Source organism: Adelges cooleyi, unplaced genomic scaffold, assembly GCF_023614345.1.
Source record: "Adelges cooleyi isolate 19-005CV unplaced genomic scaffold, UGA_ACOO_1.1 ACOO_flye_CR_arks_rails_tigmint_CR_PRNA_34, whole genome shotgun sequence".
In the NCBI taxonomy this organism is placed as follows: Eukaryota; Metazoa; Arthropoda; class Insecta; order Hemiptera; family Adelgidae; genus Adelges; species Adelges cooleyi.
Window position 1 is genome coordinate 148,858 of NW_026096013.1, and position 22,040 is coordinate 170,897.

At 35.4% G+C, this 22,040-nt stretch overlaps 2 protein-coding genes across 2 annotated transcripts; one reads left to right on the forward strand and one right to left on the reverse strand.

Moving 5' to 3' along the window:
* Window positions 1-746: 746 nt before the first annotated feature.
* LOC126840060 (uncharacterized) lies at window positions 747-1,640 on the reverse strand. The gene has a single exon (XM_050575549.1). It carries the CDS (start codon window positions 1,638-1,640, stop codon window positions 747-749), a length of 894 nt encoding a protein of 297 aa, XP_050431506.1.
* A 5,190-nt stretch (window positions 1,641-6,830) lies between these two features.
* LOC126840061 (uncharacterized) lies at window positions 6,831-7,691 on the forward strand. Its single transcript, XM_050575550.1, has 2 exons — window positions 6,831-7,026; window positions 7,321-7,691. Exons 1-2 carry the CDS (start codon window positions 6,831-6,833, stop codon window positions 7,689-7,691), a joined length of 567 nt encoding a protein of 188 aa, XP_050431507.1.
* The last annotated feature ends 14,349 nt before the right edge of the window (window positions 7,692-22,040 follow it).

Consider the following 22,040-nt stretch of genomic DNA (forward strand, 5'->3'; position numbering starts at 1 on the left):
GTGGAGGAACGCAACAGTGCTAGAGTAAAATTTATGGCAAGTGGTACTCAAGAATTAAAAGGTAGGTACGAAACCCAGCGGAAAACCTGCAAGAGAATCATCCAGAGAGAAAAAAGGAAATATCTCAACAGAATCCTTGAAAACGCAGAAAACGACCACTTCCTAGGGAGAACCAGACATTTCTTCCGAACCATCAAGCAGTACCAGAAATTCAATCCCAAATGGAGTGCAATCAGAGACTTTAACGGACAAATACTAATGCAACCAGCAACAAAAGCTATGCGTCGGAAGCAGTATTTTGTAAACCTCTTGAATTGCATGATACCAGATGACCCGATACCACATACTAAGTACCAAAGAGCAGAACCGTGCATAGAAAGCCTGAAACTAGAGGAAGTGGAAACTGTGGTTTTTAACTGTGTTAGTTAAACTATTAAATATAAAAAAAGGTTGATTATAATAATACAAAGAATAATAGTTTATTAAAAAAATTGCACACGGTTAACCAACAAATAATAATAAAGTTTGACATGAAAAAAAGGTACGCAACGGTACAGAATAAAAATACAAGTAAGGGTACAGAAAATATTACAAAGAAATACCGGTCATGTGTATATTATCGTTGATCGCGGTACGTCATGAATATAGCGACGAAATGTGGTTTTGTTATCAACTTCATACAGGCGACGCGGTAGCTGATGATATTATACAATAAGTCCGCCACAGTACTCCCCTCCTAGTGGACTTCACGACAGGAACCTCCTAGCAAAGCGAATGACTCGTCCTGACCGGGATGTCTTCTGAGGCCTAACTGATGCTGCATCCGACTCTGGTTGTTGCACCCCTGGAGCTTGGTCTGACTGGACGATGTTGTTGGCTGGGTACTCCTCTTCTATGGTCGGATTAACCAGGAAGCATAGCTTAATCCGATCAATCGTAACGTTTACTAAATTCTTGCCAGCTTGAATTTTGAAAACTTTATTATCCCTTTCCATGACCTTAAAAGGTCCGTCGTACGGTGGCTCTAGCGATTTAATAAGCTTGTCTTTTCGGAGGAAGACGTGCGTACACTCCTTGAGTTCTGGATGGATGAATACTTTTCTCTTCGAATGATTTGAAGTGGGAACGGGTCGTAACTCCCGCATATCGTCCTTCAGCTTTCCAACGAATGTAACTGGATCGACATATTTTCTGTTAGTGTGCAGGAAATCACCTGGGAGTCGTAGAGTGGCTCCATAGACCATCTCTTCTGGTGTAACGCCCAAGTCTTCTATAATGCTTGCTCGAAAACCTAACAGAATTAAAGGAAGGACTTCTACCCAACGTTTCGTTTCGTGTGCCCTAATTGCAGCTTTTAAGGGCCGGTGTAGGCGTTCAACTAATCCATTTGCGGCCGGATGGTACGCCGTCGTACGAATCTGTTTGGCGCCTAAAGCTGCAGCAAATTTGTTGAATGCTGTAGACTCAATCTGTCCGCCTTGATCGGTGGTAACGTAGTCTGGGGCGCCGTGACGTGCAATCCATCCAGCGAAGAGCGCTTGAATAACAGTTTCCGTTTTAATGTCGGGTATTGGAAAGGCATCCGGCCACCGGGAAAAACAGTCTACTACTGTTAAGCAGTACGTATTGCCCTTTGACATAACGAGTGGTCCGACCAAGTCAATATTCAAATGAGAAAAACGTGTACTTGGCAAAGGAAAGGTGCCTACCAGGCTCATTGTATGGCGTTGTACTTTCGATTTTTGGCATGCCATACAAGTTCTTGTCCATTCAGTACAGTCTTTTTTTAACGAAGGCCAAACGAAACGTTGACGTACTAAATCAACTGTGGCTCGAACTCCTGGATGAGATAGACCGTGTAAATTATCGAATGCTTGTTTTATAAATGGCTTTGTTAAATAGAGCCTATAATTTGTCGTGGATGTATCACAGAATATTTTTATATTCGTAGTTGGTACAATAATATGTGCGAGTTTTAACGATGTATTTTCCGTTTTTAATAATGTAGCAAGTTCATTGTCGGAATTATGTGACGTTGCTAAATCATTATAATTTAAAGTTGGAAAAAAAATTGTTTCTACGCGTGACAACGCGTCGGCCACTACATTTTTCTCTCCCGATATGTGTTGGATATTGGTGGAAAATTGACTGATAAAATCCAATTGCCTATTCTGTCTGGGAGGAAATCTATCGGATTTTTGTCGAAACACATATATCAGCGGCTTATGATCGGTGAATAGCGTAAATTGTCGTGCTTCGAGCATATGACGGAAATGTTTTACCGCCGAGTAGTTCACGGTCATAAGTGCTATACCGTTGTTGTGTGGGACTTAGTTTTTTGGAAAAAAAAGCTAACGGTCGCCATCCCTCGTTGGAACGTATCTGTAAAGCCGCGCCTATTGCGGTGTCAGATGCATCGACCATTAACGATATCTCACTGCTTTCGTTCGGTAATGAAAGAAGAGTATTTTCGGATAAATCGGTTTTGCATTTTTCAAAAGCGCTAATTGCTTCTGGAGACCAGTTTATCACACGTTTGTCATTTTTTTTTTAGTTTTTTAGATATTCATTAAGAGGTGCTTGGGTTTCTGAAGCGCCAGCGATAAAACGCCTATAAAAATTCATCATAGCTAAAAAACGACGTAGCTGTTCGACCGTCGTCGGTCTCGGATAATCTATTATCGCTTTAATTTTTTCTGGGTTCGGCCTAATTCCCTCCGCGGAAATTAAATGGCCAAGAAATAAAACTTGTTGAGCTCCCAGAACGCATTTAGATGGGTTTATTACAATATTGTATTTTTGTAACCGAGTAAACAATATTTCTAGGTGCTCGAGGTGTTGTGCCTCAGACGTAGAAGAAACCAAAATATCATCCAAATAAGCCTCACAAAAATCCAAATCGATTAGTATCTCGTTAATGAACCGCTGAAAAGATTGCGCGGCGTTTCTAAGGCCGAATGGCATTGCTAAAAATTCAAATAATCCGAACGGAGTAATGATCGCGGTTTTCGGTATGTCATTTGGCTCAACCGGGATGTGATAATATGCTCGAATCAAATCGATTGGAGAAAAAATATTTTTTCCATTGAGTCTTTGAGTGACGTCTTGGACGTGTGAAATAGGATAATGGTCTGGGACTGTTATGGCATTTAAACGGCACTATCACCACACGGTCGCCAGTCACCATTTTTCTTTTTTACTGAGTGCAAAGGGCTCGCTCAGGGACTCTTTGATGAACGACAGATCCCCTGTTCTATCATGTATTTAAACTCATTTTTCGCAACCGCTAAACGGTCTGGTGGGAGCCTCCTAGGTCGTGAAAAAACAGGGGGGCCGTTTGTTTGAATATGGTGCGTTAAATTAATATTATAATTTGGTTTAAAAAAAAGTTGACTGACTAGTTTGGGAAACTTTTTGAGAAGATTAAAAAATATAGTGTCTTCATTAATTGCTGAAATTTTTGATGAAGATGCAGTGGTTAATTTACCGGTTGTAAAAAGTTTAGTTTTTCCATCAACCAAACGTTGATTTTTAATATCGATAAGTAATTAGAAATTATGTAAGAAATCAGCTTCAATAATAGGATTCTGGACTTCGGCAATTATAAATGGCCAATTAAACGCACGGCGAAGGCCAAAACTTAAAGTTAAAATCTTTTCACCGTATGTAGGTATAGCTGTGCCGTTTGTGGCAAATAGGGTTAATGAGCCCCGATGTTTAATTGGAGTAAACCGCGTCCTCGGACTCAGAAAAACACTCAATAATTCTCTTTTTGAGTGTCGAGTACATGTCGTTCTCTGGGGGTGTTAATATTATGTCGCTTACCTGCGTTAGTATCTCGCTCTCGATTGCGGCTACCACGTGGTAGAACTTTTTAGAATCCGCTTTGATCAATGCCGTTACGAACTGTGCCTCTATCTGCTTGAACCACAGCTCAGGGCTTGCACGCCAGAATGGCGGAGCTTTAAAGCTGACCCTCGATATTTCGTAACCGTTACTGTCGTATATAAGGCCGTTTGTGCCAGCGGTATTTTCTTCGGTTTTAACCATTGTGTAACACGTTTATTTTAAACAAAAAAAACAGTAATTAAAAAAAAAAAAAAAAACGTCGATGGTCACCAATGTGGTTTTTAACCGTGTTAGTTAAACTATTAAATTTAAAAAGAGGTTGGTTATAATAATACAAAGAATAATAGTTTATTAAAAAAATTGCACACGGTTAACCAACAAATAATAATAAAGTTTGACATGAAAAAAAGGTACGCAACGGGACAGAATAAAAATACAAGTAAGGGTACTGAAAATATTACAAAGAAATACCGGTCATGTGTATATTATCGTTGATCGCGGTACGTCATGAATATAGCGACGAAATGTGGTTTTGTTATCAACTTCATACAGGTGGCGCGGTAGCTGATGATATTATACAATAAGTCCGCCACAGAAACAGCTCTACTTAGTTTAAAAAATTGGAAAGCCCCAGGCCCAGACGGAATTGCCGCAGAGGTAATCAAGTTCGGAGGGAAGAGACTTCACAACCCCATTTTCCAAGTGTGTCAAGAGATATGGAATGAAGAGGAAATGCCAGAGTGTTGGAATGAAGCAACAATCATACCTCTATATTGGAAAGGAGACAGAACGGATTGCCATAACTATAGAGGCAAAGTCCTCTTGAACACAGTGTATAAGGTTTTCTCTAAAATACTGCTGGCCCGTCTCATACCTTACTCCGAGGAATGCTTGGGAGAGTACCAATGCGGGTTCCGGAAACAAAATATTGAGTAGTGAGGCAAAGAAAATAGGATTACACATGACACGGCCTGCCAGTGCATGTTTCCGTTATTAGCGATTAAATGTGCGCCCGGTCGTGTTATCAACTGTCCACCGTCTCACCGCAGGTGGGAACGATAAACTACTATATCGACCCGAGCCGGCCGTCGGTGTATGAAGAGGTCCGGGGGTGTCATCTTTACAGCGAAACACGGCGGCGATGACCACTGTAGGTAATCCGATAATCAGTTATTGATTTAACATTGGTCCGGTTTTTCACGTATTTCCACATTGTTTCTAAGTTAAAAAAATAAAAAACCTTAACTTTTTTAATTTGGTTTTTTTTGTTTCTATTTTCTTCTACCCCCCCTTTTCTACCGTGTCACACATTAGTGATGGTAAAACCAAAATAATGGAACTGCTAGAAAGTGATTAAGACCCCAGAGACACGGAAGAATGAATGTATGAAAAAGTTGAAGACTTTAAGTAATTAGGTGCAACCCTGAGTACGAAAAATGACTGGGCCAAGGAAATAGGCATTCGTATAAGTAAAGCAGAAAAAACATTTTTCGCGTTGACAAAATTTTTAAGGTCCAAATGCCTCTCTAGAAAAACCAAAGTTAGGTAGTACACAGCGATAGTTAGACCAACCCTCACATACGGTTGTGAAGCGTGGACAACAACTAAGCAATCTGAAAGAAGGTTGAGGACGTCCGAGAACAAAATTTGGAATTCAAATACGATATTTTATAAAAGTATAAAAGGATATACTAAAATAAACAGGACACATAACATATGCTGACTCATACCATACAATTGTACGCTTGGATGATTATCCTAGGAAACATTTCATACTTCACCCCCCTGCTAATGACGCATTTACTCCCTATATAAGACAATACGACGGGCTTGTCGCTGCTCAGTCGCTTAGCTACAATCGTCTGCTACTTATTAATTATTTAATTGTTAAGGCATGGTGTGCGTAGTTAACCGATTCTTTTCGTAATTGTTCGTGGTTTTGATTCAGTATATGTTCAAAGTCTTATGCACAACAAAATATTGTGTTCATTTATTATTCTATTTAATAATTTATCTATTCATTTAACTATCTAAACATAGTCCGAGAGACTGGCCTGGTTCATTTAGTTCTCTTGAGAAGCGTAGAGCAGCTCGAAGGATCCAATTCCATTGAATTAAAATATCCACTTGGAACTTGGATGTTCTCGCCAGCAGTTGGAAGATTTATATAGTTAAATAGTTAATTAATCAGTGTTTAGCTAAAGGAAGTCAACCAGAGTAGCGGCTGTTAAGTGAGGTTAAATATCGACCCTTAAGGTCGGTTGCTTCTAAATATCACAGCCTGGTTAGTCTGATCTTCTGAACGAACTTTCGTAGTCCTCTGACTAGTTATCACGTAGCATGGTAGAGGATCACCAAGTTAAAAGCGCATAAAAGTATATCTAAAAAAAGGGTAACTTCATTTGGACAAACAAGAATATACGTTAGGCGGGTCATAAACACATTACACCTAATAGTACGCGTGTTATTTAGAAGAACTTTCGGTACCTCATAGAAAATAACGAGTTCGATAAGTGCGTGTCATACGGGACTTCCATTTCAGTCACGAGAGACAACAGAGGACAACGCATTTCTACTCTATAGCTGAGCCATAAGGTACGTGAAAGCTTATTAACACCAGCATACTATTGTAGTAATAAGATATGGAAGAAGTAGGATATATTAGCAACACACATATACACACTGTTTACCCCCTTACATCATAAGAATAACTTTACTATATAAAAGCATTACAGCACATCAAATTACCCCTCTTATCCCAACTTCTCCCCACTTTCATACTACTACAAGATGTAATACTGGTTTATAAGAAAATATGAGAAATTAGTATGCTGGCTGAAATATAACTGTTTACAATTTTAGACGGCGGTTGAAAAAATGTCCACGGTCATTCCATCAGCAAAAACAGGACCAAATGCATATCAAAATTCGACAAAGTTCGACGACGATCGCAGTGAAAACTACGAATTTTTTCGTTAAAAATGCCGGAAGACAAAGATAGTCCAAAGAAGGATGACAAAAAAGACGAATCGTCACCCGATGGGGAACAACTTGCGTCTCCGTCAAAAACTTCTTTGACTTCGTGTCCTCCGCTGTTTCCTCGGCCTGACATTAAGTGTATTGACGATTTGTACGCCGATGGTCGGGCTACTTCGAAAGTGCTGATGTATTTAATGGGTAAGTCTGCGAACACGGATTCTCTTATTATTTGCATTTTTCAAATCGGACATTTTCACCGAAAAATTCAAATGGTATGACTTTACTATCTAATACCTCTGCTAATATATAAAAACCCCACCACTCACCCTATATGCGAGGCCCTGGAGTATGTGATCTCTTTGCCAGTGTAAGCTATCAGTTTTTTTAACGCATAAATATTACGGTTGCCGAACAAAAGTTTGATATTTTTCTCGCTTTGTCCATTGAAACAGTTTCTTTACGTATATATTTTAACGTGGTTGAACTTTTTAGACAATCGGGATCGCGATAGAGTGATGTTATGGATAAACAAACTGGACCAGATGACCGACGAGGCAGGTCAACTGGAACGTTTGCTCTACATCAAGTACCTGGTGGATATGCTGAGCGGACTTAACGGTCTGACCGAACCTTTTACCATGACGCCGCCAGAAACGTTGAAACCCCTGCGAAATATTTTGCCGCCAATTGTGTTCGCCGACCTGATCGACGAGGACAGTACACATTGTCGAGCAGAACGATCCAGGTGCTCAACCAGCAGAGCGCCAATAATAAATCAACCCGACCGAGATTTCTACTACCAGCAATTGTTTCCACCCGAAGGATTGTTTTGTTACGCCGCCGCGTTTAGTGCAGACGATTGACTGGAGTCCTGGGAACTCCTCGACCTCTGCAAAGGACAGATATCGTTCATATTACATATATTTATACGAATTATGTTTACATAGGGGAAAAAAATAATCACAATATTATAATATTATATTTGCATTAGACATTTGTCAGAAAACTTTTTCTTTGCTTTGTTTGCTTGAAAAAGTCTTTCCACAAATTTAGCTTTTGAACGTGGATAACGATTACCAATTTGTATACAAGACTTAGCATTTTAATGATTTTTATTAACTTAACCTTAGGTTAATTAATAAAGTTATTAAAGTTTTTAAATTATTTTATCTTCGGCCATTACCACACTCCGCCGCGAGCCTATATTTTAAACTTCAAATTGAATCGCTTTTTGTTAAAAGGGCATATTTTACATATTTGGTTGTCTGTTCTTTGTGTATAAGTTCATCATGCGTGTTAAAACGGCACATGTGCTAATGATTATGACAAAGATTACATACTATTTATTTTTATCATTCTTACCTCGTGGTTATTTCGATTGAGCTCACAGAACTAATCATCAAAAGTAGTGTAGATCGAAAGTTTTTAGTGATAGAAGTAGATGAGAACATGATTTTGGATTTCAGTTATAGTGGTGTAAGTACTACAAAAGAAGTCTTATTTCACAAGAAACTAAAAAGAAACCAAAACAGCAGCAGACTAGTTTTGATATAGGCTCATATTAACATTTTGAGTATGACACAGCCGCCAAAGGTGTTTGTAAAGCAATGTCTTGCATCAACGGTTTAGTGGTAAACACATTCCACTTGGCCAACTCAACTCGAACTCCAATCCAACTTCTTCAAAACCTACTGTACTCAAATATTGAAGTCCCAATGAAACTAGCCAAACTTCAAAAAAGACATTCAGAAAACATTGGACTATATCCCAGAAGAACACAAAGACTATTATATCGACATTATAAGCAAAAGTATCGTTGCAGATTATTTCGAAGATGATGTACATCAATATACTTTTTTAATTTAAAAATATACCAAAAATAAAAATATTTGTAATTATTTATACACCATTTTCCTGATTTTTGTTAAAAGGGCACATGTAAAGTAACTTTCAAATAGTATAAACTTGAATTAATTATTTTTACAGTATTAAAATTTGGTACAAATACCGAGTAACGTGCATGTCTATGCACACAAAAAAAATTATTGACAAAGTTACCATATTTTAGTGGTTATGCAGTTTTTTGACATTACCCGAAAGTTCACCTGTTGAAACAAGTGCCCTTTTAACAAAAAGCGATTCAATTATTATTACTGAAAACCGGTTATCGAAAAGTCGACGTTTTCAGAAAATTATTCTTAATTCATAAATGCAATTTCATTTGTACGTTCTAGCTCACAGGGGTTCAACACATAAAGGATGGAGTTGTATCGTTGAAAAATATATCAAACTCGGTCCAACTATAAATATAAAAGTATGAAATAGAATAATTTAAGACATAGCTGGTAACCAATCATCTCGTATATGTATTAAAGGTTATCGTGCCGACCCTTAGAAGCTGTAAAACGCTGTATTGACCGATACAATATTTTTAGCGCGCCACAGGTATAATACTGGGATCTAGATTACCTTAACATTTCTAACTTTATAATAGGCAAATCCCCTTTCGGTTATGCATTAAGTGCTATATTATATTATATAAGTGCACATAATATTATAGGAGACGACCTGAAACGAATTGAGTTTGCGGATCACGCAGCAACCGTACACGAGCGTAACGCCATTACAAACCGGCCGGGTTCGACCTGGCCTATATCCTAATAGCCTATAATAAAATCTGCCATATTATATCTTCGGCGTACACAACACATAGTACCCGTGTATATCCTGTGGGATTTGACTGGAAACGGCACAACACACCTTGATGCTTTATTCATGAAAGCGACAAACCCCGTTTGATCCGCACATACACATAATAATAATTGTGTCATAAATAAATACACAGGCGGCGCCGACCAGGGCAGAAAAGAGATTTGGACTGCTGGGTAGTTAAAAAAGAAAAAGATTTTGGTAGAAAACGGCCATGCAAGGCTATTTCTCGGTAATTATAGCATAACTGCCTATCTCCTTTCTTATGAATGGGACACACCAGCGCCGTCCTCCATTCCTTGAGTATTACTTCTTTTTGCCATATTTTTTTAAAAATTTCTTTATATATACTTACAATAAGACGTTCATACCTAGTGCTATCTACATCTAAGGATATAAAATATACAAACACAGTTTTAATATTTTATTACATGATAAAAGTAGGAATGCGTGAAAATTAAATTTCTAATAGCGGTGTAACACTACAAATTACTTTAAGCATCTGCATAATCAATTAAGTGAGTGATAATGGATTACAACCTAAATGGTCAGACCACTTACAAAATATTAAAAATAAAATGAGGAGGTTAGCAGTACTATTTTATAAAATTCGTTTCTTAAATAAAGCAACAATAAGAAAGAATTACATGGCTTTGTGCAATTCAATTCTACTATATGGTATAACTTGTTGGGGTGGTGCTAATAGAACAGAAATTGCTACAGTACACACTGCCCAAAAATATATTATAAAGGTAGCCTACTCCCTCCCATTAACATATCCTTCGGCGGAATTATTTAGTTGTACAAATATATTATCTGTCTATAAATTATACATTAGACAAATCTTAATAAAATCCATACTGAGGCATAGACTAAAAGATATAGAAATTCTAGAGAGGAGAACAGGAAAATTTATTAAAACACCATTTATATCCCTTACTAGCTCAAGAAGCTCCCCTGATTACATGTGTAAAATAATATTTAATAATTTGGTAGTGATGTAAAAAGTCAAATTAAAAAAGTATGTGAACTCTTTTTAAACAATACCAATGCCCTAACTATTAAAAATTATATTAAAAAATTATTAAGTAAAATAGTGGGTGACCTTGATGAGAATGTGTGTGTAAATCAATTATTAAAATGTCATTATGTGTAAGAATGTTATATTTATTTATTTAACGCCAATCGGCAATTCAAAGAGATACAATAACAAGTTAAGCACAAAAAAAAATTACAATAATAATAGTGATTAAGGTGATCTTACAGAAAAATTATAAACATTAAATGCTATTGCACAATACGACTAAAAACTAAATAGCTTATGTTAATATATAATAATTCAGAATAACATGTACGGATCTAGGAGTTATTGAGTAGACGGAGCATTCTATGCAAAGGATGGTTATGAGAGTAGTTGGTACTGTGAGAGGGGACTAGGTAAAGAGAGTGATTTCTAGTATAATGCACGGGAACGCGGAAAGAGATAGAAGAGAGGTCAGGGGCATCCACTGAGCCATTAAGAAGAGAGGTGATAAATGAAAGGTCAACATCTACACGGCGAGAAGTAAGACTAGGGATATTTAAGGAAGATCTAATGGACGAATAGTCATGGGGCGGGTGATCAATCTTAAGCAGAAAAGCAACGTAGGACAGGAATCGGTTTTGTACTCGCTCCAAACGTAGTTGGTCTTTAGCCAAATACGGGTTAGGACAAGAGAGAAATAGAGGGAACGTAGACAAGTGAGGGATGTGAAAAGGGTAGTGTTGCGCTTTATGAAACCCAGAACTTTTAGGGCTCTACCAACTGCAATATTAATATTCTGTTCGAAAGAGAGAGAAGGAACTAGGTGGATTCCAAGGTCTTTGACACAAGAAACACGATCAAGAGGAGAGCCATTGAGGGTATAAAAGAAGTTGATAGGAGTTCGCTTTCTATAGAATGTCATACTATGGCACTTGTTAAGATTGAGTGTAAGGCCAATACGCTGAGTCCAGAGACAAAAAGAGTCGAGATCTGACTGAAGTTGACGGCAGTCGGAGATGGAAGTAACTTTAGAATAAATTTTAATGTCATCAGCAAATAGAAGGACTTTGGAGAATGAAAGGTAACTGTTAATTGAGTTGATGAAAATGATGAACAGAAGAGGACTAAGATGTCCTCCTTGGGGGACTCCAGAGGGAGTTATATACAAGTCAGAAGTAGCACCATGAATTCTCACAAATTGCATTCTTGGACTAAGGTAAGATTGGAGCCAGGATAGTAAAGGATTCCCAATACCGAGTGATTCTAATTCAGAGATAAGACGGCTATGAATAACCGAGTCAAAAGCTTTACTAAAGTCCGTGAACACGGCATCAACTTGACAATCGAATTCAAAGCTTTCAAGAATATAAGATGGGAAAGCTAGGGTACAAGTGGTAGTAGATTTACCAGGACGAAACCCATGCTGGTCAACTCCTAATATATGGTTAAGACTTCTTTTGATATTAGCATATATAATGGACTCGAACAGTTTAGATATGTGGGGGAGGATGGAAATAGGTCTGTAGTTCGAAACAAGAGAGGGATCACCAGATTTAAAAACAGGGGTAACAGAACTGGTCTTCCATACAACAGGAAAAATACCCTCGTCGAGTGAGCGTCTAAAGAGCAGGAATATAGGGTACACTATAGAGTCTTGACAATTAAAAAGTAGACGTGCAGAAATACCATCGGGGCCATTAGAATTGTTATTTTTTAGGGAGTTAAGTGCAAGTTGCACATCATTAAGCGTAAAATGGCAATTAGAGGGAAGTTCATAGGGATAGCTATTATTTGTAGGGGGATTAAAAGCTGAAGAAATAGAGGAGTTATACACGGAATAGAAGTACTTAGATAACAAATTAGCAGAATCACGAGGATTATCAGCCGTAGCGTTATCCCAACGTAAGGTGGAGGGTATTGAGTTGTGCTTGTTTAGATTTTTAGTATACTTCCAAAATTGTGAGGGATTATGAGTGAGCGAGTGTTCTGTACGTTTTATATAGGACTGATAGTCTATATTTGAAGTGCGCTTGCATTTCGCACGAAGCTCAGAAAAAGCTATGTAGTCGCAAGGCAACTTGGACCGTTTAAAAACTGCAGGGCACGTTTTTTCTTCAAAATGAGATTTTTAAGTGCAGGAGAGGTCCAGAGAGGAAATTTTGGTAACTTGTAAATTTTAGTAGGAACAAACAATTCAATGGAATGATGTAGGGCTTCATTGAAAATAGAGGCAGCATCTTCGATTGAATACTGCGAGAAGGTAGACTCCCAGTTAAATGAGTTAAAAAATTGGGATATAGCAGAGTAGTTTGCATCTTTGAAGTCTTTAAAGGTATGGGTATAACCTGTAACATCGTCCGATAGGAAAGGAAAGATTATGTGAAGAGGTGGGTGGTATAGATCAGGAATAACGAGGGCCTCAGTTGCTGCACTGATAGTGACTTTATTGGAGTTTGAAAAAATAAGATCCAGAATGCTGCCATGACTATTAGGAAGGAAGTTATGCTGAAAGAAATTTAAGTAAGAAAAAGAGTCAATAATAGATGCGGTAACAATATTGTGATCATTAGTGGCAATTAATCCTAGTTCATCAGACGACCACGCAACATTAGGGAGATTGTAGTCACCACATAGGATAACTGATTGAGGTTTATAGGTGGATATGATTTGCTCAACAGAAGCAACATGGGATTCAACTACAGGAAGAGGAGAGTGTGGGGTAAATAAACACCACCTACCAATAAATACTTAGAGTTGAAGGATAGTAAGGCAAATACTTGCTCAACATTCGAGATAGTTAAAGTAATAGGATGGGATTTAATGGAATTATTGATGGCAATTAGTACTCCACCTCCTCGGAGAAGAGAACTGTTGTTTGGATTTCTATCAAGTCTTATCACCTGAAAGCCATAAAAGCCTAATTCACTATCACTAACGTCAGGTGTTAACCAAGTTTCGGTAAGGATAATAACGTCATAAAAGTAAAACATAGGAAAGGAACATCTGAGATTGACTATTTTAGTTTTAAGGCCACGTACATTTTGATAGAATATTTTTAGATTAAAATTAAGGGCCTTATTACATATATTATTGCTATTAGTATTAGAATTATCAACAGGTTTAGAAAATGAAGTTTTAAAGTTATTAAAATACAATAAGAATGATTTTAAAGTTTGTTGAGCTGAGTGGCAGTGTGTACAGTAAGACGATTGTGACTTAAAGTTATACATACAGTTGCGGTGAAGATCTGGAAGGCATGAGCAGTAGTACAAGACGGCTTTGTTCGTGACAGGTGGAGGTTGTTTAGGCAGTGGCAGGTCGGGACTTGCTAGTTTTTTGACTGGATAAATGTAGAGTTAGAAGCATGGTGGCGCCTGGCCTGGGACGACCGATAAAGTGGCACAATGAAGGGGAGTCCATCTCTATAGTTGATCGTCAGGTCAGTTTCACCGTTCTTTTTACGGTTTTCTAATTCGGCGTATACAAGACGGATAGACTCTCGTTAAAGTGGGGTGCGATCACGGGTCATCGTCACAGAACGAAGCGTACTGTCGGCAGGAAGACCTCTGGCATTTTTATTGAAGTCAGAAACTAGTTTATGAGCTATTTCTTTAGAAGAGAAGAATACCTTGAGAGGTCGTGGACCTCTATCATTAGTTTTGCCAAGTCTTATAGACTTGAGATTTGCAGGTAATTCAGGGAAGTATGGCCCGATTGCCTCAGATATTTTCGAAGTGTCATCAGAGATTCTTTCTTCTATTATGGAAGAAGAAGATTCTTTAATTCCACGAATAATGACATTCCGAGAGCATCGCTCACGTTCGGAGATCTCGTTGAGAATGATTGGAACAGTGCCAGCCGAAGAAATAGGGCGACAACTATTTGCAGATTCAAGGTCTTGGATACGCTTGTTGAGATTAGAGATGATCACACGTAGATTGTCATTGTCTGATTTTAAGGCAACAACCTGAGAGGACAGATGACTTATGCTTTCTTTCAGCTCAGTAAACTTAGTACTTTGGGATTTACATAGTAATTTACACTGGTTCAGGGTTTCAATTTGCATTTTTTGGTGCTCAGCCATAGTTTTGTTAAAAGTATCTAAGGTTAGTATATCGGTTATTTTGGAGGTAGAACGAGTAGAAACTTGGGAGACAGCATTTAGAGTCGTCGGGGCCATAGCTCAGCATAAACAAACACAAATAAGGCTACTCCCTAATGAGAGTGGATGCAACCAAAGTTGCAGCGATGCGTGCGGAGTGCAAAAGTGATACTAATAAAGATTGTTTCCACGCGTCTAAGTCTCCAAGAATCAGAGGTGAAGAAACAGCTGATTCGTTATCAGCCAGACTAGTCCGAACAGTTGTTGATAGGAAGTAGGCTGTACTCACGATTGTTCACGGCCAGCAAAGAGAACGACAATTTTTAGACTGTTGTACTGCAAAATATAGATGGATAACACGAACAGGGGTTGAGAGAGTTTAGATGAAGAAGTGAAAACACTACTAGAGAAGAAAGACCCACAAATACTCTAGAAAAAAAAATAAACTTTGAAGAGAGCGGTACTTGCTAGATAACGTTATCACATCAGTTATAAGAAATTAAGTGATTGTATTATAGTATTATTCGATTATCGTTTATTATTATTTTTATTATAATTGTGTTGTGTTTTTCATTCTATGTTAGTAAACAGTATACATTCTTATTATTAGAACTCCGTATGTCAGATACGAGCAATTTAGCTCAGTTGGCATACGTATCAGTAGTATTATATTGTATTTGTTTGTTAGTTTTTGTATTAAATTATATTAAATATTGAATAAAGATGATACTAATAATAATAATAATAATTACTTGCCGACGAGGTCTATTTCGGATTTCTGCATTATCAAGAAGATATACAATTATAAACGACATATTATATTTCAAACAACATAACCCAAAACAAAATGTCAGTAATCTAATAGTAATTCCCAAAGCTTTAATAAACACAATTATATATGCACATCACGACCCACCTATGGCATCACACATGGGAATATCCAAAACAATTAAACTTATTCAAATAAAATACTACTGGCCAAACCTAATAAAAGATGTCACAAATTACATAAAAAGTTGTCACCAATGCCAAATCAACAAAAATCCACATACAAAGCCAGCAGGTCAATTACAACCAATACCCCTGAACTCTTGCAGCCTATGACAAGATTAACAGCTGATTTCTTAGGACCACTTCCAACTAGCAACAATAAGAAATACATTCTAGTAGTTACTTGTCAAAGTTCTAAATATATCTTAACAAAAGCAACGAAAGCTGCTGACTCTACAGCAGTCATTAACTTTCTGATACATATCATCACAATATTCGGTGTACCAAGATATTTTACAAGTGACAGAGGCTTGCATTTCAGAAACAAGACTCTAGGGGATGTATGTAATAATTTTGGAACAAAACAAATCTTTTCATCAAGTTATTCTCCACAAACGCAAGGCTTTACGGAGAGAGTAAATGTCGTGTTGTGTCAGGCTATCAGGCATTACATTTCAGATAATAATCAAAGTAAATGGTCATTTTATTTGCCATACATAACATTTAGTTATAAAAAAGGTTTTCAGCCGAGTCTGCAACCATGAAAGAGCATTTTCATGTCTCGTTGAAGTACCGAATACATTAGGCCAAGGAGATTAAAAAATTATGTATCAAAATATGAATACTTTATATTTGATTTTGAATTTGGAAATCTCCCATCAAAGGAACTTATATTAGTATCCGGAGCAGTACAATTAGCACTCTCACAACATTAAATCAGGCAAATTAAGAGGCAAACCATTAATATTAAAATCACAGCCATCATATCTATCTTTTAAACAAATAGTTCCATTATTAAAACATGTCAAAACACATACCCCAAGACAGAATAAAAGCATTCACTGAACAACTAAATATAGCAATTACAACGGACTACGAAACACTAAATACTACACACATAAAAAATTATATAAATAGTAACACTCATACACCCATAATAGTATTATGGAATGGCCACATGGATAAGACAATTCTACAATCATTAGATATTATTCACAAATACCTAGAAATAACAGTATATGACACAAAAAACAATGGCATTTTTGATCTCATACTAAAAGATATGACCACAAAAAAGATAATAACTTACACAACACTAGGCCACTTTATCAAATCAGGACGATTACTCAACTTAAAAGAAGCTCACAGCATGATTTGTAACCAACATATAAATATTGGTCCCTCTCACTTTTCAGAAATTGATACTACAATGACACACTGCATTTTTAAATACTTAATCAATAGAATAGGATTAGACAAACTAGAATCATACTAAGATAACACAGTAGAACACCTATTCTTCTAAATTAATCTAAATAATTAATCAAATACTCCATTACTTTCATAACATCAAAACAATAAGACAAAAAAAAAATCAAAATCAAACTATCAAACATCTAAATCAAATATTCAATTATTAAAATATAAAATATATAACATATTTCATTTATATTTAGGAATAAAAGCAAAAATCCCCAAATCGGTCATTTGCAAATAAAAAAAAAATGGAAAAACAGCATATTTCAACATCAAATGGTATGATAATTAATAAATCAACTAATCGAACAATTACAATGGCAATCATATTCATACTAATATTAACAATGTATACAACACACGGGTTTATCGCATATGATTGTAATAGCCCATCAATAAATATCACATCTTTTAACACACTTGAAGTTGACTATTGTACAACACCCATTCCAGCAAAAGTAGAGACTATACTGTTAATCAAGTTATTACAAAAAACTGAAGTACAAAAAATAATGTATAAAAGTTGCTTGATAAAAGTAGAATATTTAATAATGACATGTGCAACCTTCTCTGATGCGCAAATGGTTAATGGAGGATACTCTGCAGATATTATTGATCTCACAAGAAATCAATGTAGAGATATTCATGACAAATTAACTTATCCACTTCCAAACAACCAACTAATCACTAATCTAAAAATAAACAACACAAAATACACTCACTCAGTAATAGCTGGCAAATTATCAGACGATGGTTCATGTTCTGGAGCTAACTACAACACTGAAAACCAAGCATGGGAAAAAGTTGTTGTCCAAGCAAGATATCAAGTTACACTATCAGAAGGCTCAGCCATAGCTAACTATAAATATGACTTAATAATACTACCAACTGGCACAAGATTAAAATTATCCGACCAATATGGAATTGATTCATACAAAGGTGTCATATTTTGGGACTCCAATACACCACATCAATGCGATGAAGATGATTTTGATGTAATCTACAAAGGAGCAGCATCAAGAATCACTTCAAACACTCCTGATCAATCTAAAACATCAATAACATACTTGGTTGAAACTGATAAAATTGCCTTTACTCTCAGAAAGATTGGCAAAGCTTTTGTATGTGGAAAGGAAGCCATTGAAACGAAACACCCACGTCTATTAATTTTAGAAAATGCTTTATACATGTCATACTTCAAAGTTAAACCCATATCCGCATACTCAACCGATTTATTTGCTTACATTAACACAAAATATGTCTATATAGAGAGCTTCTTGGGTTCTTCTGTAACGGCTATGTACCAAGACCTAATAATGAAACAATGTAATTTAGAAAGAAAATTATTAATGCAAAAATTATCTGTAGCTACATACAATCTAAACGAATTCGCTTACTTAATGGGTGGTGTTGGACACTCTGCTATAAAAGCTGGTGAAATTGTATATTTGCTTAAATGTAAACCAACAAATGTTGATCTAGCAATATCAGAAGTGTTTTATACTTGCATCACAATTGTTGTAAAAAATAAAGTACCATTTAATTAATTTTAAAAAGAAATACTTTTATTTTAAAACACATAACATTACACATGAATTACATATACCAACTCTGTTATCAAGTACTATTTGTATTGATAGGCTAATCTTGAACAGTGTTACCACATATCACATCTCCCCTTTTAATTTTTTTTTTTCATATAACAAGTAATTGCTACACAACTAACATATTATAGAACAAATTACATTTAAAAAATAATTGTATATACAAAAGAATAAAGCATAATTAAAATACATAATCAAAATTTGCAATTATGTGACAAAATACTAATTAAAACACATTAAATAATTTACATAATAGAATCGATAGATACTTAGTTAATGAAACAAAATATTACATAGTAAAATAAAAAGAAGAAATGAGAAGAATAAAGAAGAAGAAAGAAGAAGCAAAGAAAGAAATGAGAGAAAGAGAGAAAGAAAAGAAAGAAAAAAAAGAAATAAAAGAAACAAAGATACAAAGAAAGAAAGAAAAAAAGAAAGAAACCTCATATAGTATTTCTTTTCTTTCTTTCATTTCTTTCTTTCTTTCTTTCTTTCTTTCTTTTCTTTCTTTCTTTCTTTCTTTCTTTCTTTCTTTCTTTCTTTTTTTCTTTCATTCTCTTTCTTTCTTTTCTTTCTTTGTTTTCTTTCTTTCTTTCTTTCTTTCTTTCTTTCTTCTCTTTGTTTCTTTCTTATCTTTCTTTCTTACTTTATTTCTTTCATTTCTTTCTTTTTCTTTCTTTCTCTTTCTTTCTTTCTTCTTTCTTCTTTCTTTCTTTCTTTCTTTCTTTCTTCTTTCTTTCTTTCTTCTTCTCTTTCTTCTTTCTTTCTTTCTTTCTTTGTTTCTTTTTATTTCTTTGTTTCTTTTTTTTTCTTTCATTTCTTTCTTTCTTTTTTTCTTTGCTTCTTTTCTCTCTTTGTTTCTTTGTTTGTTTCTTTCTTTATTTCTTTCATTTCTTTCTTTCTTTTTTCTTTCTTTCTTTCTTTCTTTCTTTCTTTCTTTCTTTCTTTCTTTCTTCTCTTTCTTTCTGTTTTTCTTTCTCTTCATTTCTTCTTTCTTCATCTTTCTTCTTACTTCTTCTTTCTTCTTCTTTATTATTCTTTCTTCTCATTTCTTCTTTTTGGAAGAAGAAAGAAGAAAAGAAAGAGAGAGAGAGAGAGAAAGAAAGAAAGACAGAAGAGAAAGAGAGAGAGAGAGAGAGAGAGAGAGAGTCTCTTTTTCTTCTTTCGTCTTCTAAAAAGACGAAAAAAGAAGCAATAAGAAGAAAGAAGAATAAAGAGAGCAAGAAAGAGAGAAGATGATAGAAAGAGAGAGAGAGAGAGAAGAAAGAGAAGAGAGAGAGAGAAAGAGAGAGGTAGAAGAGAGAGAGAGAGAGAGAGAGAGAGAGAGGTAGAAAGAAAGAGAGAAAGAGAAAGAGAGAGAGAGAGAGAGAGAAAGAGAGAGAGAGATAGAGAAAGAAAGAAAGAGCAAGAGAGAGAAAGAAAAAAGAGAGAGAGAAAGAAAGAAAATATAAAAAAGTATCTAACCGTACAGTGTAATTTTCAAGAAACTCAGAATAATTCAGATTCAATTATGTAATTTTTACAAAAAAAATTAATACAACTTTTTTTATGTAAACAGTTGTTTTGTTAAAGTTGCAAAGTTAGGCATTTACAAATATTGTTTTTTATATATTATTTATTTTTATGCATTTTATAATTAAAAATGAAAATAATCAATATTTAATGGTCAGTTTTTTTTAATGCATATTATAATGTATATTTTGATGATTTTAGGAGCATATTTGTGTAATTTTTAGAGCTATAAGTCCTTAAGCCTTAGTCATAACTTACGACTCTAATCCAGTCAGATTGTCGGTGCTAAAAAAGAAGCCTCATAAGGATGTGTGGTCCTAAAAAAAGCACCCATAAAAAACAAAAAGACTTCCAAAACCTCATGAGTTCGTTTTACAAGGACATATTTTTTCAACCAAATGAAGAAATTGAAGAATATTAAATATAGATGGCATACCTCTATATGATGAGGATGAAACATAGTCATAATTATTAATTATTAATTTTATTTAAAATTGTAATCTTTAAATAATTTGTATATTTTGTTAATGTTTTTATTTTTAATAAACGATGCATAGTAATACTATAATAGGTTACAATAAAAAAATTGTATTATTTAATTAATTAAACACATATCCTAAATTGTTTTTTTTTTATGAAAATATCAGAGGTTCGGAATTCGTTCCTATTTGACTCATTTCTCTTTTATGTTCCGGAACTCGTTCCTCAAGATATTTGTTCCGGAACAATTACCCGAACTCGTTCCTCGAGATATTCGTTCCGGAGCAAATACCCGGAACTCGTTCCTCGATATATTTGTTCCGGAGCAAATACTCGGAACTCATTCCTCGAGATATTCGTTCCGGAACAAATAAAATGTAATTGTTCCTTGTCATTATTAATAATTTATTAATGGAACAAAATGTATTGGTTCTACATATTATGTTGTTTCGTTCGAGTTTATTGAAGGTGCACATTTTGACATTTACATGTCTTAGCTCTGGCACATTATCGAAAAAAACGTTCTTTACAAAAGCGTAACGAAAAAAGCGTTCTTTACAAAAGTGTTACTAAAAGGGGGTGGGAATAGGGATGGGGTTCCCACCCCATCCCTATTCCCCTTTTCCCTATTTGGTATTTATCTTGCCACCTATCTCCCGATAGGTGGTAAGATATAGGGGTTAGGGTGGGAATAGGGATGTGGGGTGGGAATTAGCTCTGGCACATAACCGAAAAAAGCGTTCTTTAAAAAAACCTTCACAAACCCGTTACAGGGGGTAGGAGATAGTGGGAGAGAGATAGGGGGTGATTGATAGGGGTGGGAGATAAGGGATAGGGGATGGGAGATAGTGGGTAGGGGATAGGGAAAGATATAGGAGATTTGTTGTACGTTCAACGTTCAAATTAGAACTAAATAATAAATTCAAAACAGCTTAAGGGCCCAATTTCTCTATGAATTGTTTTAAGCTAGATAATAAACACTACAATTTTAGCCAGAAACTTGATGTTTTAATATACTAGCGCTTGTTACTGCTTCTTAATATACTATATCAATATTTATAATCTCATTTATAATATTATTTATTATCTCGGTACTTCAACGAGACATGTAAATGCTCTTTCGTGGTTGCAGACTCGGCTGAAAAACTTTTTTATTGTTACTTTAGCCTTTGTGTGTGGTATTTTAGAAACAATAGACACATTTATTTAAGTTGAATGTTAATTAATTTAAGTTAAATTTATTTTTTCATATTATTTTTATACAATGTGATCTCAAATTTTCACAATATTTTTATTTTTTACCCCCTACTCCCAACTAAGTTTTTTTGATAGCAAATTTTAAAACTTAAACGGTAACGTATATGTCTTATTAACTTTTTAAATTGAGAATAATATACTAAACATTTTGACTGGTCGATGACCAGATTACAATATTTTTTTTTAAAGTTATAAGAGTTTTAAAGTTAGGATGGGAGGGTAAGTGCGGTTGGAAAATGTGCGCAGATAAAAATAATCTTACACTCCACCTTTCCTT